This window comes from Saimiri boliviensis, chromosome 1 (genome assembly GCF_048565385.1).
Source record: "Saimiri boliviensis isolate mSaiBol1 chromosome 1, mSaiBol1.pri, whole genome shotgun sequence".
NCBI classification, from domain to species: domain Eukaryota; kingdom Metazoa; phylum Chordata; class Mammalia; order Primates; family Cebidae; genus Saimiri; species Saimiri boliviensis.
This window is the reverse complement of record NC_133449.1, coordinates 151,968,760-151,984,140: the sequence shown is the minus strand read 5'-3', so window position 1 is coordinate 151,984,140 and position 15,381 is coordinate 151,968,760. Positions and strand designations below refer to the sequence as shown.

General features: G+C 57.7%; 1 protein-coding gene across 5 annotated transcripts in view; it reads left to right on the top strand.

The window, feature by feature from the left end:
• Positions 1 to 15,381, top strand: part of MAD1L1 (mitotic arrest deficient 1 like 1) — a 397,602-nt gene that overhangs the window by 275,200 nt on the left and 107,021 nt on the right. For all 5 annotated transcript variants that reach the window (XM_074406819.1, XM_039470915.2, XM_074406821.1 and 2 more), the window contains one exon: positions 12,896 to 13,106. In XM_074406819.1, coding sequence (XP_074262920.1) covers positions 12,896 to 13,106 — 211 coding nt within the window. The remainder of the gene's footprint in view (positions 1 to 12,895; positions 13,107 to 15,381) is intronic.

Genomic DNA, 15,381 nt, shown 5'->3' with positions numbered 1-15,381 from the left:
CAGGGACCCACTTCCCTCGCTAGGCAGGCCAGTGGAGCAGCCTTCCGGCTGAAGCCCATGGTTCATGGGAAGAGGAGGAGGAGGAGCCTTGCTTGCAGCAGGACCAGGGCAGTGCATTTCCTCCCCCACCCCCCACCTCCTTCCAAGAAGCATAGGCTTCATGCCCAGGGTGGGTAGCCAGCAGGTGGCCTATGCACTGACCACACTGCCTTAGCAGGAGCTCAGGGAGACGCCTGGTCTGCAGATGGGGCAGGCGATGGGCTGTGAGCTGATCAAGGAGCATGGGTGGCAGAGCCGGGACCCACCGTGGTGGTTACTAGGTTCTGCCCACTCATTTCCCACCTGCCCACGTGTGCTGCTCTCCCACACTGAGTTTTGCCGGAGGCCCTGCCAGAGCACCCTCCCTTTGTGGGCCTACAGCTGCTTGCAGTGTCCGCAGAGGGTGGCAAAGGCCCTGGGTGCAGGGAAGGAGGTGGGAGCCACAGCTAGGGGCAGACAATTGAGGGGCTCCAATGTGGGATCGGGTCTGGAGCTCAGAGCCAGACCTCAGCCTAGATCACTGTCATCCAGCCCTTCCTGACAATTCCCTCCAAATTGTTTACAAGCCTTTCTCAGCAGCAGATCGCCTTCTGAAGGACTCGGGTGGAAGTCAGCAGGTGATTACCAGCACAGGGTAATTGGCTGTGCTGAGAGTCCTTCATCTGCTGATGAGGCCCGAGGTCAGGGGAGCTTTAATGAGGGCATGCGGGCCTAAAGGCAGCATGGGACATGCAGGAAGGTGGCAGAGCCACCAGGTGGACAGACAGACAGATGGGTGGTGTGAGTGTGCCCAAACTCTCACTCCCCCACCGTATGGTGACCACCTCCCCTCTGGGTGACGTGAGACTGAGGTTGGGGTTCTAGGGACTTGGCCCAGAGTCTCGAAGCTGTGGCTGGTGGAACTGGGACCCAGCATAGGCTCTGCCAGACTCTTGTGTCTGCTGCCTCGGCAGGCATGGGCATGCACGCATAGCCCAGTGGTCTCTACTGTCCCCCAAGGTAGAGACGTGCCCAGGGACCTGCTGCTGAGTATCTTAGTCTCCTTTGTCCTGTCCCTGCCGCTGCCACTTGGACGGAAGCCTTGGGGTAGAAAACCAAACCCAGAGGCATGACCTGGGGGGGCCCAGGTTCCCCCAAAGCTGATATCCCTGAGCATGTCTGCAGCCTCTTGGAGACCCAGGGCCTCCTCTGGGAAGCAAGGCCCGTGGCCCTGCCTGCAGGTGCCTGACAGTGGCAGTCCCTGCGGCTCTTGGCCCTGGCTCTTGGCTCTTGGTGATGGAGATGTCCCCAAACAGCCACTGTTGCAGGTGCTGTGTCCAAGGGGCTGATGTCCTTTTGGTTCCTGGACATATCTGCAGGGAAGATGGGTAAGAGCAGCTTCTTATAGGAGGAGAAGGGAAGCACAGGGCCATGCCAGTGCCTTTGGGGTTTGAAAGGAGGCCGAAAGTGGCTGTGGCTCTCCTGAGGGTGGGGAAGAGGCCTCTCCCTGCTGCCTCCACTCAGCTGGACTTGGGAGGGGGAGGCACTTTGCTTCTGTCACAAGGAATCTGCCTATGACCTGGTTTGCCAGACGCTCCCCAGTTCTCAGGGACATCTTGAGAAGGACTTGGGTCCTCAGACGAGGGTGGAGTTCCAAGAGGGACCGGGAGCCAGGCACATGTGGCAGCAGAGGGAGGACACCCACATCTCTGGTTTTACTTCGTGAGTCCCCCTGGGCAATGCTTCTGTACCCGGCAGAGCTCCTTATAGCCTGAGACCATGAGCACGTCCATGAACCCACTCGACCTTTCCATGGACTTGGCAGGTTACCATCACCACCAGTCTGTAGATAGCAGATCCAGGCTCAGAGAGCAAGCCACCACGTCTGCACACGCTCTGGAGCACAGAGCGCTGGCTCCAGGGGCCATGCCCTGGGCCCCTCCTCAGAGAGCTTCCCTGGAACCTCAAGGAGCAGGGCCTGGGCACTATTGCCCCAGCTGGGCTGGTCCCTTACGGGCAGGGCCAGGGAAGCTCCGCATGGTGTCCTGGGGCAGCAGCTATCTATCCTTCCTCCTGGATCCTGTGCGTATGTCAGGCCCAGCTCCCTGTGTTGTACAGGTGTCCAGCCTCGGTCTCCCTCTGGAGCTTTGTGTCTTGTCTCTGTTCAGGGACTGCTCCAGGTAGGCTGGGCAGATGTCAGCCTTGTTGGATGCCATCAGGACCATCTCCTCCCCTGGAGGCCAGGAGTTTGGCCCAGGGCCATCCAGTCTCAGCCTTGGACAGATAAGGAAGGGGATGCTGTCCCTGCCCACTGACCAGTGGAGACTCTGACATGCTGACCTCCCTGGCCCCTGCAGGTCACCCACCCTTTCCCTGCCACGAAACTACAGAGGCTGTTAATCAGGAGTGTCATGGGAGGAGCCCCTGACCCTTGCTGGAACCAGGACGGGCATGACCCCTCTCAGCTCCCTCCTCCCCTGGCCCTGCACATGAAGCTGCCATGTAGGGTCTCTGCTGGGAAGGCCAGCCCCAGAGCTATGCGGTGGCCTCGGCACCCTCTCCTGGGTGCCGATGTCCGGGCTCCACTGGTTTGGCAGATGTGCTGGCTCACAAGGAGCATCCTGTTGGGGAAAGCTGTGGCCTCTCCCTTAGGCCCTGGCAAACCCTCGCTTAGTCCCTAGGCAGGACCCTGAACAAAGGCTAGGCAGCACACGGCCACAGGGGTAGAGGGGGGTCAGGGGGCCTTCTCTGGGTCCCATGGCTCAGAGAGGGGTGGGCTCACTTGCAGGGTGGCTGTGTTATGGACACCTTGGCTGTGGGGAGTTTCTGCTTCTGGTGAAGCCTGGTTGTGTGGCATGTGCTGGAGGGGCCGCCAGGGCTTAACCAGGGCCTGGTCACTCCCTTTCCCCCTGCAGCTTCTGCATACAAGGGGTAGACTAGGCACGAGACACCTGCTCCCCAAAGTGGAGCACTCAGCTTTGCAGAAGAGGAGCTCCTTAGGGTCCTGTCTTACCCTCATTTAGTTGTCATCCTCCCACTGCTCCCAGGGACTGGTCACAGGCAGCAGGTGGCCTCCCTCCTCCTTGGGCTTCAGTTTCTCCATTTGCTCCAGGCTGCCCTCTCCTGTTCTTGTGCTTCTGCCTGTCCGGGAGCTGCTTTCTGTAAGAGGTGGGACACAGCCCTGCAGGCCCCTCAGTGACAGGTGTATACGGGCACACTCAGCAGCAAGCAACAGGTGTGTACGGGCACATTCGGCCACAGGCATGTACGGGTGCACTCAGCCATAGGCATATTCAGGCCCACTCAGCGACAGGCATGTACAGGCGCACTCAGCCACAGGCATGTTCAGGCCCACTCAGACACAGGCGTGTACAGGCGCACTCAGCCACAGGCATGTTCAGGCCCACTCAGCGACAGGCATGTACAGACACATTCAGCCACAGGCATGTTCGGGTGTACTCAGCCACAGGCATGTACGGGCGCCTCAGCCACAGGCCTGTACAGGCCCACCGAGCCACAGGTGTGTTCGGGCGCACTCAGCCACAGGCGTGTACGGGTGCGCTCAGCCACAGGTGTGCACAGGCGTATTCAGGCCCACCCAGCCACAGGAGCGTTCGGGCGCACTCAGCGACAGACATATTCAGGCCCACTCTGTGCCAGGCATGTACAGGCACACCCAGCGACAGGCATGTACAGGTGCACCCAGCCCCACAGGCATGTACAGGCGCACTCCGCCACAGGCACATTCAGGTGCACCCAGCTGCAGGCGTGTACTGGTGTACCCAGTCACAGGCACGTTCAGGCACACTCAGCCACAGGTGTGTTTCGGCCCACTCAGTGACAGGGACGTACAGGTGCACTCAGCCCTGATGCCAGCCCTGAGTGAGTTGCCCAAGGTCAGGCAGCTGCCGAGGGCAGAACTGGGAGGTGTTACCCCCACCTGAGCTTGTTACAGAGGCAGGTCCCACAGCCCAGCCGTATGCTGTGGGCAAAACCACGAGCAGGAGATGGGAAGGCTGGACTTCCGCCTCTTTGTAGGTTTGGCTCTGCCCTTCCCCAGCGCAGCAGGGACAGCCCAAGCTCCCTTGCTCTCTTCCCCAAGCCATTTCTTTGAGCCGGGAGAGGTATTGATTGAGTTTTGAGGCCAGGCGATCTATAAATATGCATGAAGACTGAAGACTGCTGGTTATTTAACTGTGTTTTCCATTCCCCTCTCGTCGCTGCTTCCTTCCAGCGTTTTCTTTGCTCTCAGCATGCACGTCAGGCACAGGGATAGGCGCCTTCCTCCCCAAGTGCTGCCTGTGCCTTGCTGGGGGTGGTCTGCTCCCTGGCATGGACCTTGTAGGCAGGGCCCCTTAGAAGCCAATTCCTTTGCCTGGGGCAGCTGAGGGCCCACGGCACCTGGTCCTGCACTCGCTGGGGCTTGGGCTCATGGCTTTCCTGCCCTCCGCTCTAGCCTTTATGAGCATTGTGGCTGGAAGGAAGGTCTTTGAATGTGAAATTCACCACACTCACCCTCACAGATGGGAAACTGAGGCCCAGAGAGGACACAGTTCTCTGTTCCCACCATGAATACTGCACCTAACTGCCAGCAAGTTAGGCGCAGTACTCATGGTGGGAACAGAGATGGAGCCAGTGCCAGCCTCTTCCTTCAGGACTCGGCTGCAGACAGTCCCCGTAACACAGAGGGAGATGGGCATTCGAGGCCAAGGCCTCCTGGGGGCATGGCAACCCTGGAGCACCTGCACTCTCTCTGGGCCTTGTCTCTCCCTGTGCAGACCCTTCCAGGACCTCTGTGTCTGCAGGTGGGCCCTAGGCCTGGCCCGGCAGGAACCTTGGACAAACAGGAGGCCTGCAAGTGTCCGTAGGCATTCCCAACATTCTCCTGCCGCACCCGCTGGACGGCTCTTCTGTTTAACTGTGCTGGTTAACAGCACCAGAGCGCCTGCTCGCTCTACAAGTGAAAGATTTTTGTTGAGTCGATGATTGCACTATCGCATCAAAGGAAGGCTCCAAACTTTTCCTTTTGAAATTCTCGTCAGTGTCTCAACAGTTTTCTCAGCTGTGAATCAAACAAGGCAACAAATTTTAGCAGAAGATTATAGCCATTTTTCCCCTTTCTTCCTGGAAGCTGTCATCTAACAGCGGATTCCAGCGAGGTTGCTCGATCTCCCATCTGCTTGAGTTGAGCGGTGCCAGCCCCTGTTGGTGCTCCTGCTTGCTGGCATAAACTGTGCTCTGCACCCTAGGTGGGTGGGTGCACAGTGCCGGGGCAGCACTGGAGGGGCTTCTCCCCGTGTCTGGAGCCTCACAATGACCTCCTGGGCTGACCGCTGGAAGTGCGTTCTGTGAGCGGGAGGTGTCCTACCGGAACACATAGAGGCCAGGGGTGGCCCTTGAGCAGGTGGACAGCTGGGGCCTGGGAGGAAGTGATTTTGCACCCGGGCTGCAGAACTCACCCCATGTCCACTGACTCCTGGCCCTGGTGCAGAACCCTCTTGCCCTTCCTCTGGGCTTGATTCGTCCATGGCGGGAAGTGCTTGGGTCTTTGCGTAGGAGGATCTTGAGGCTGCACTGGCCTGTGCCCCATCTGGGATGCCCCCTGGACCACCTGCCCTGGTGGCCCCTCCCCTTTGCCTCCAGACTTCTCAGGTCATACTCTGAGCCCCTTGATGCCCCGAGTCACAGCCACGCCATGCAGAGCCCCAACCCTGGTCTGTATCCCAGCACCACCACCCTCCCCGCGCCTCTGAGGGGTTGCATGAGTGCTGCACGACTGTATTCTCCTCCAGAAAGCAGCAGAGTAAATGAAACGGAGCTTGCAGAGCACTGGCAGAGCCTGGCACCCCATGGCATGTCTGCAGATGGCCACTGCCTTCACCCTCCTTCCCTTCATCTCCATGGTTATGGGTCGAGGGCACCAGCAGCAGCAGCACCTCTCCCACACCCTCCGCGGCTCCCGGGGTGCCGCTGCAACGCAGGAAGTAAGAGGAGGCCTCTCCAGGGACTTGGAGGAGAAGGGTCCAAGCCCTTTCCCCGCGCCTGCTGGCTCTTATTTCACGTGTTACTTTAACCACTCTAGCAATCTGGTTTTAAGCCCACAGGAGCACATCCTAGTTCAGTAAGTGTTAATAATTGTCATCCATTCATCCAGCAAACACATCTCCCACATGGACCCTGTGCCGGGACAGTTGTCAGTACTGGCAATGTGGGGGTGGACAGCAGTCCCTGTCTCCGTGGAGCCGGCCTTCTGGTGGGGAGGACATTTACTGAGATGAGTGTTTAGGCTGATGGGGTATCCCGCCAGCAACAGCAGTCGCCGTTGGCAGCCAGCCTCTGCTGGGCCCCTGCTGAGTGGGCGCCAAGGCGCTGTGCTGCTTCCCTGCTCTGCAGGGAGAGGTGGAGGTTCTCAGGTGTCTACTCTCTACTCCCAGGGGCCGACAGCCCAGGTGAGGGGCTCTCCATGCCTGTCTGCCTCTGTTCCCAGCTCCCTTGGTGGCCACTGTACTGTGTACTTACAGGGGGTGCACTTACAGGGCCCGAGGCCGGGCCAGCCAGTTCCCTGCCTGCCAGTTTCCTGACTCACAGGGGCGCCGTCAGCCCTTATCCTCCCGTTTGGAGAGCTGCCCTTGAAGCTGAAATCACAGAACATGCAAGGAAGAGGCTGTTTTCAGCCCAGCAGCCTCCAGCAGCAGCATCCATGCTTCTTTCTCTTTCTCATTCCCCGCCCGCCGTTTCTGACAGCTTTATTGAAATGCGACGTACGGTCCTGTACCTCGTCTCTTCCAAGTGGGCCGTTCCGTGGCTTATGTCCATAGCTACGCACAGCCATTGCCACTCTTCATCGCAGAACATTTGATCCCTCCCAGGGAAGCCCGAACCCTTTAGTTACCCACAACTCTGCCGTCTCCTGTACCCCAAAACCCTCAGCAACCAGTCTGCTATTGCCTGCTTCTGTGGGTTCACCTGTTCCAAGCATTTCCTAGGAAGGGAGTCCCGTGGCCTTTGTGATTGGCTTTTCTCACTCCTAGTGTTTGAGGTTCACCCTTGTGGTCGCAGGTGTGGGTGGTGTACCTTCTGGTGGCTGAAACGTCCCACTCTCTGCACAGCCACATTTTACGTATCCAGTCATCAGCTAATGGGACTTTGGGTGGTTTCCACTTTAGGGCTGTTGTGAACACAGCTGCCCTGAACATTCACGTACAAGTCTGTGTGGATGTGTGTGCCGTTCTCTCGGGGTTCTGCCTGGGAGTGGGTCTGCTGAGTCCCATGGTAACTGTTTCATCACTGGAGGAACTGCCAGACTGTTCTCCAGGGCGGCTGCACCCTCCCCATTCCCTCCAGTGGCCGAGCACATGTGTTCCCATTTCCCCCCATCCTCACCAATGTGTTGTGCACCGCCTGACATTCCAGCCATCCTGGCCAGTGCCAAGTGATATCTCATTGTGATTTCACCTTCTGTCTCTGGATGCCGGACGGTGCTGAGCAGCTGTTCATGTGTTTATAGACCTCATAGAAGTCTCACTTCAGATGCCTTGCCCATTGTAACGTTGGGTCATTTGGGTTTTTTAAATTCAGCTCTGAGAGTGTTCAGGTGTAAGTTCTTTGGGTATAGATGTGCAGAGATTTTCTCCCATTCTGTGGCTTGTCTTTGCATCTCAGTTGTGTTCTTTGAAGCACAGTTGTTTTTAGTTTGGATGAGATCCAGTTTACCTGTTTTTTTTCTTTTGTTCTTTGTGCTTTTGGCTAAGAATCCTTTGTGAAATCCAAGGTTATGAGGTTATGAGAATCCCCTGTTTTCCTCTACAGGTTTTACAGCTGGACTCTTAAGTGTGTCTCGGATCCACTGTTTCTTAGTTTTCCTTTATGCTCGGAGGTGCGGCCCAGCTTCATTCTTTTGCATGCGGCAGCCCATTGTCCCAGCCCATTTGTTGAGAAGACTGTTTTTCCCTATGGGACAGTCTTTCTCAGAAGGACTCAGCATGGTCTCTCCACTCCGTTGTTGGTCTGTGCATTGGTCCTGATACCCACTCCACACCATCTTGATCACCATGGCTTTGTAGTAAGTTTTGAGATCAGGAGACACATCTTCCTCCCATGTTCCCCCCTTTCAAGCCTGCAGTGTCTGTTCTGAGCCCCTGCAGTTCCGTGTGAGTTTCAGAATCAGCTTGTCAGTTCTTCACGGAGGCCCGCTGGGTCCTGGGATTGTACCAAATGTGCAGATTGGCCCTGGGTGTCTCTGGTCCCGACAGTGCCAAGTCTTCTGTTCTGAGACATGGGACATTTCCTGGTCACCTAGATCCCGCCTAGTTTCTTGCCATGCTGCTTTGCTGCCCGTGTGTTTGAATGGCTCCTCATGGTGGGGCAGGCACAGGAGTGGTACTATTTGTATAGGACATATGGCTGTCTTCCTGTCCCAACACTTGGCTGTCCTGGAGATGGGCCTCAGTGCAGGGTTGTCATTACCCTTGCACTTTTAGCACCTGCCAAAATATGTGGCGCATGGGATCCCAGGCATGGAACGGTGTGCTGGACTCCCTGCGCTACCCCAGGCTGTGGTCACAGCAGCAGCCTGGAAGTTTGGCTGTTACCCTAGCTGTCTTGGGGCACAGTCCCTTCTCAGCTAGAGCAGAGGTCCCAGGCCCCAGGGGCTTAGGCATGGCCTCCATTCCCTTCACATGTTGAGTGTGGCCCAGGAGACCCCTCCCTGGGATGCCAGCTGCTCCCGCCCTGAATGGCGGCTCCACCACTGTGTTCACAGCTGTGCTGGGGGCATCCAGGCTTGGAAATCGTATCAGATGGACAGACAGGTGTGTGGGTTTAGACAGAGGGAAGAAGGAAAGGATGGTAGGAACAAACCCACAGAGGTCAATAGCCCAGGCCAGAATCACAGTGGGGCATGAGAAGGTGGGTAGTACCCAGTCTGCCCCTCCCGTGCCACCTCTAGGGGCTCTGCCTTCTCTGGGCATTAGACAGGGAAAGTCCCCTGAGTTTACAGAAAGGTGAGTAGCTGCCCACAATGTTGCTGTCTGCACAGGGCCCTAGAGCCCATCCTCCTCCATCCTTGGGCCTCCCGGGAGGTGGGTTGTGACCGCCGCCGCTGCAGAGCCCAGGCTTGTTCTCAGCCCTGGTCAGCGGTGCCATCGGCAGGTCACTCCAGCCCTGGCAGCAGATGCCCAGTGAATGCTCTCCATGATCCAGGACCTCCTGCTCCAGGTGGAAGTTGGGCCATGGGAACCTGCTGCGACCCTGTCGGTCTCACACTGTGAGGGGCTGAGGACAGGGCTGGGGGTTGGTTGCAGCATGGACACGATGACTTTGCACACACCAAGCCTTAGTCCCCAGTGGGGCCAGCAGTGCAGTGAGTGGCACCGTTGGGGGCTGGGTGGTGACAAGATTGGTGTTTAAGAACTTACTGGTTTTATCTTCTTTCTATTTTGGTTTTATTTCCTTAATCTCTACTGGCTCCTGATTTGGGTCCTTAAATCCTCCAATATGCATAATTGTTTCCTGGACCTCAAGCTCCCCATCAAGGGGGAAACCTAATCCCAGGATGATGGGCCGATCACAGGCACCCTGCGGGGAGGGTGAGGTGGGAGGGGGTGGGTTGCATCTCTGGCTCTGTTCCTGACCATGGAACATTGGGTGTTACTAGGACATCTTGTATCCCAGGGAACTTGACCTCCTCGGGCACTGCTGCGTCCAAGGCCAGCACTAGGCATGCCACCGCTGAGCTCCCACCCCTCCTGCAAGGCCCCCTGCCTGCTAAGTGGGAGGTTGCTAGGGCCAGGTGAGGCCTTGCTGGGGGGCCTCCAGGACAGCACTGCCTCCTCCCGCCCAGGGGTACCTTCAGGAGACCAGTGGTGTTGTTGAAGCCTGGGGAGAAAGGGGGGTGGTGAGGCCGAGGGGAGGAGGATCTCACTGCTCTGGGCCAGAGCAGGGACAAGTACGTGCCATGTGACCTCATCCTTGCTGGGGTTCAGCAGACTCCAGCCTGCCTGCTGTGCAGCCCCTAAACTAAGAAGCCTTGTACATTTTTAAAGAAGAAGATTTTGGGACACATGCAAGTTACCTGAAATTCAGATTCGTGTTTCTGTACCCTCAGCTCCGTCGGCCGGGCCCGTGCTGGCCTCGCGTGTCGGGGAGCTGCTTTCTTGGTGCGGTTGCTGTGCTACATGGTTAGGACGGGGGCAGGGTGACCGCACAGCCCGTGACTGGCTGGTCTCCGCAGAAGGCAGCCCTCACCCTCTCCCCACACCCTCCTTGGCTCCTCAAGGCTCCATGGGGTGGTGGAGAGGTAGATGCCATCCAGCCCACAGAGGCCCAGGAAAGCCCCTGCTGCCCATGAGAGGGGCCTCCTGAGTGTGTGTGGGTGGCTGGATTCTGCACACTGGGTTATCTTACCCCAGCTGTAAAACTGGATAAAGTAGCAATCCTTCACCCCAAGAGTCTATGATTCAGCCAGTGTTACAGGATGTCTCTTCATCCTCAGTTTTACAAGGTTCTCAGAAAACTTGTGAAGAGCCGCTTGGATTTTCTCCCACCCCGGTCCAGTCCTCTCCCATTGGGCGTGAGTGGGTAGATTTCCCTCCCCTTCTCCTTCCTAGCAGCACAGAGGAAGCGGCCAGGTGAGCCATATCTGCAAGCCCCACTTCCCTCTGCAGGGACCTCTGCCATCACGCCGGGTTGCAGGGGGGTCCCTGGTCCAGGTCAGCGTGTCCGTCTCCCCTGGTCTCTTCCATGAGGGGATGGCAGGGCCAGCTGCTAGCTTGTGTGATATGACATCAGGCAACTGTTTTAGAGTCCAGGGTGGCACCAGGAGGAGTGAGGTCTCTCATTCTTCCGCATTCCCTCCTCCCTCCCTATAGGAGGCATATCCGGGGCTCTGGGACAGTGATCGCCCATAGCTGACGGGCTCTGGTCCCAGTGAGGTGCCCTGCAATGGGCACAGCCCAGGCCAGGCCTAGCCGTCCTTCGGGAACTTGGACAGCAGTGGCTCGTAGCAGCCTGAGCTCCTGGGAGGCTAGGGGCTTACTGCGCTAAGCTTCTTCACCTCATGGGGTACATCCACACCAGCCTTTCTCCTGAAAGCATGGGATTACCCGAACACAGGATGTGTTTCCCTGTTCTTTAGGAGACAGGACAGTATGTGGGCAGAAGGCCCGAGGGTAGCAGGAACTCACTGCCAAGGGGTGAGTTCCCCTTGGGAATGTGCAGGGCTGGCCTGGCTTGCTGGCTGGCTGTGCACTCCACTCACAAGGGGCTGGTGGCGTCTGGGCTGGAGGGACAGCGTGCCCACCGAGTCTCTCACTGCCCCGCAGTGCACAGCCATAAGCTGCAGGGTCTCAATGCTTGGCAGGAGCCCTGGCCTGTGCATGTGCACCTTCTCATGGGTTTATTAGCTTTTTGGGTGTCTTTTTTTGTAAAGTGTCTTCACGTTTTTTACTCATTTTTAGATTGAGTTGTCTGATGTGGTCTTGTGTATTTTTTGAGTTCTTCGTATGTTATGGATCTGAACCCTTTGTCACATGTGTGATTTTCCAATATCACCTCCTGCTCGGTGGATACTCGTCCATTGTTCCGGTGGATGGAAGTACTGTACTTAATTTGCATAAGATCAGTTGTACTTTTTTTTTTATTATTATTTTATTTTACGGCTAGCACTTTCTGAACCCTGTTTGAGAAATCTTTGTGTACTCCCAGGTGACAGAAAGTGGTGGAACTGATGTTTGTGTGTGGAGTGAGATTGAGGACAGAGCAGTGTGTAGTGACCCTGTAGCTCCCTGTCCATGCATCTCCCTGTCCCTGCACCTTCCTGCCCCTGCACCTGCCTGCTCCAGGCGGCTGTCCCCTGCTGCATGGCTGTGTGGTGCTCCAGGTGTACTTCTCTCTCAAGGATGCCACGCACATCCTGGCCCTGGGATTTTGTGGGAATGTCAGGTCGATAGGCACATTCCTGAGCCAACCACACCAGTGCCGGGCTCCCTCACTCTCCATCTGTGTGTGGTTGACCTTGTTTCTCTTGTGGCACGGGACATGTTCCAGGCTGGCAGGGAAGTGATGGGAACGTGGCCACATAGGCTCCCAGCCTCGTAACAGCCGGGAACCTCAGAGGAGAGGAAGCCTCCCTCCCAGGCACTGTGTGGAGCTGCAGAAAGCGCTGGGCTTGGCTAAGCTAGGGCCTCGTGTCCCCTCTCGCTCTGTTCCTGTGGTTAGGCAGGAGGGACCTAGCAGGCGGCCAGGCCTTGGTCCTGCACCTGTCCATGGAACACAGGGAAGGAGCCACTCCTTCAAGAAGATATGGCTGCTAGGCAGGCTCAAGAAGACAAAAGAACAGAACACTGTGCTATGCATGACCCGTGTTGTGTGTGTGTCTGGGCCGTGGTGACCTATGCTGTGTGTGACCCATGCTGCATGTGTGCCTAAGCCATGGTGACCCATGCTGTGTGTGACCCATGCTGTGTGTGTGTCTGGGCCGTGGTGACCCATGCTGTGTGTGACCCATGCTGCGTGTGTGCCTGGGCCATGGTGACCCATGCTGTGTGTGACCCATGTTGCGTGTGTGCCTGGGCCATGGGGACCCATGCTGTGTGTGACCCATGCTGCGTGTGTGCCCCATGCTGCGTGTGTGCCTGGGCCATGGTGACCCGTGCTGTGTGTGACCCATGCTGCGTGTGTGCCTGGGCCATGGTGACCCATGCTGTGTGTGACCCATGCTGCGTGTGTGCCTGGGCCATGGGGACCCATGCTGTGCGTGACCCGTGCTGCGTGTGTGCCTGGACCATGGTGACCTGTGCCGTGTGTGACCCGTGCTGCTTGTGACCATGCTGCTTGTGTGCCTGGGCCACAGTGACCCGTGCTATGTGTGTTCCTGTAGGGTGACTATGACCAGAGCAAGACCAAAGTGCTGCACATGAGCCTGAACCCTGCCAGTGTGGCCAGGCAGCGCCTGCGTGAAGACCACAACCAGCTGCAGGCGGAGTGCGAGCGGCTGCGAGGGCTGCTGCGCACCATGGAGAGAGGCGGCACCGTCCCAGCTGACCTTGAGGCCGCCGCAGCAAGTCTGCCATCGTCCAAGGAGGTGGCAGGTAGGCCCTGGCCTTGTCCTTGACCTCCCTTGGGTAGGACCATCCATGTGCCCTGTTAGGGCAGCCTCTAGCTGTCACCTGCCTGTTGTCCCCAGAGGGTCTGTCCTCCCGCTGTGGGCAGCCGGGCCAGGTGGTCACTGGGGCAGAGTTGGCCCCGTGTTCCTGAGGGACTGTGCAAACAGGTGGAGTCGTCCCAGTCTGCAGGCAGCAGTGGAGAAGCAAGGGGCTGAAATCTCAAGCCCCTAGAACAGACTTGTATCATTTATCAGTTTATACACATTCCATTAATCTCAAGTAAATCCAATCCTCCACAAAAGCAGAGCCTATCTTTCACCAGCCTAAGTGCACTTCACGGAGTCTGGAGAGCCCTTCACAGCAAAGGCCTGCGGAAGAGTGAGGCCCCCATGAGGGCCAGTGGTCCTGCCTGTACCCTCCAGGTCTAAGTAAGGGCTGTGGCCTTTGGAGTGCTGGCCTGTCCCCTGATGTGGTGAGGTGGTGCTGGGGTCTGCTCACGCCGAGCCTTGAGGGGTGCTACCGGGGCTGTATCCACTCCGCATGCGCCCCCACAGAGGAGCAAGGCCCGGAGCCCAGAGGAGCGGGGCCAGGAGCCCAGAGTCACTGTGCAGTCTGCACCCCCAGGAAGACTGAGGGGCTCAGGAGACCCCTTCCAACTGCACTGTTCTCTGCTGTTGGACAAAGCTGGCCATTGCCCCATGCTAGTAGGCTCTTGGAGAGACCTGCGGGAGGGCTCCCTGTCCAGCCCTTAGCAGCAGCCTGGAGCACGGCTCAGCGTCCCTTCGCTCCTGTCTGAGATGCCTGCCCATCAGCTTCTCCCTTGGGGGTGTCTGCAGGATCATCTGTGTCTGAGATGCCCACCCAAATGCCCTTCCGTTTGGGGTGTCTGCAGGGTCGTCTGTGGTGGGGCCTGGAGGCCACTGCTTTCTGTCCTTTAGCATCTCGTGTTTGTTTCAGACTCACCTTTTATCTGATGATGCCCCCTCCTGTTTCTTCCCGCATACTTGATATCGTGCCCTGGACCCCGGCAGAGTGTTCCTGGGAGCATGCAGGGCAGAGGTTATGTGGCAGTCACTTGTCTCCTTCCTGCAGCTACAGCACCCAGGGTGATATATCAGGCATGACTGTCCTCTGCACCACTCTTTTGTGGGGAGTGTCTTAGGTGGGGTCTTCCCTCCCTCCTGTGTGCGCCCCATAAGCTAGGCATGCTCTGAGTGGTGGTCCACTCTCCTCCCCAGTAGCATGGTGGAGGTGGAGGACAAAAGCCAGAAGAGGAGGCCTGTGTTGCCAGATCGACGAGTGAGCTGATGGCAGTCGGGGGCTCCTTTCCAGCTGCCCACCTGCATAAGGGCAGCTCCCAGCCTCCACTGTGGCTGTGAGGGCCTGAGCCCCCATGTCCCCAACCCCCCTTCTGGTTCAGCCCTGGCTCCCTCGGCTGCCCTGCATTCTGCAGGTGTTTTTGGCAGGTTTCAGAACTGAGCATTTAGAACTGGAGCTGTGTTTGTTTTTCGGTGGCTCTGCACTCCGGGAGAGGGTTTGGGAATGGGTCTTCCATCCCCTGCTGTCATGGACCCTTGCCTTGCTTGTGCGCCCATTTGCTCGTCCGTTCATTTACCTGTTGTCTGGGTCTCTGCACAGTCTCAGGCACATGGGTGGTTGGCATCTGGCTGTGACAGGCGTCTGGGCTTCTGCTGATATGGGAGCAGGGGATGTGGAAAGGCATGTCAGAGCTGACCATGGAGAAGTCAGGGCCAGGGTGGCCTGGAAGCCAGGACGGGGCAGGTGAGCAGAGGCCTGGGATAGACAGGGCCCACGCCACATCCTGCCCTCCAGAAGGTGAGGGTAGGTCAGGCATCCAGGCCCCAGTGGCTGATGCAACTCATGTCTGTGCCCCCTAAAGTCACAGTGATGGCAGTGGCTTCTGTTTTTGTATGAGGCCTAACCTTGCAGAGGGAGAGGATACAGCAGCAGACTTGAAATCTGGAATGGGCGGGTGAGCCCTGAAAGGACTGAGCTGACCCAGTGAACCGGGATCTGAGCGGCAGGAGGAGCTGGGAACCTGCCTGAGTGATGCCTCAAAATTCTCAAGTGGCCCAGGAGCCGGCTGTAAGTGCATTAGGGGAGGGAAACCACTGGCTGAACATGCTGGATCCAGAGGCTTAAGCACTGAATCAAGAGACGGGTCCCTGGGATCATCTCTCCATCTGTGCACACGGGACTGCCTCTCCCAAGCAAAGACGAAAACTCCAAAACAAGCCAG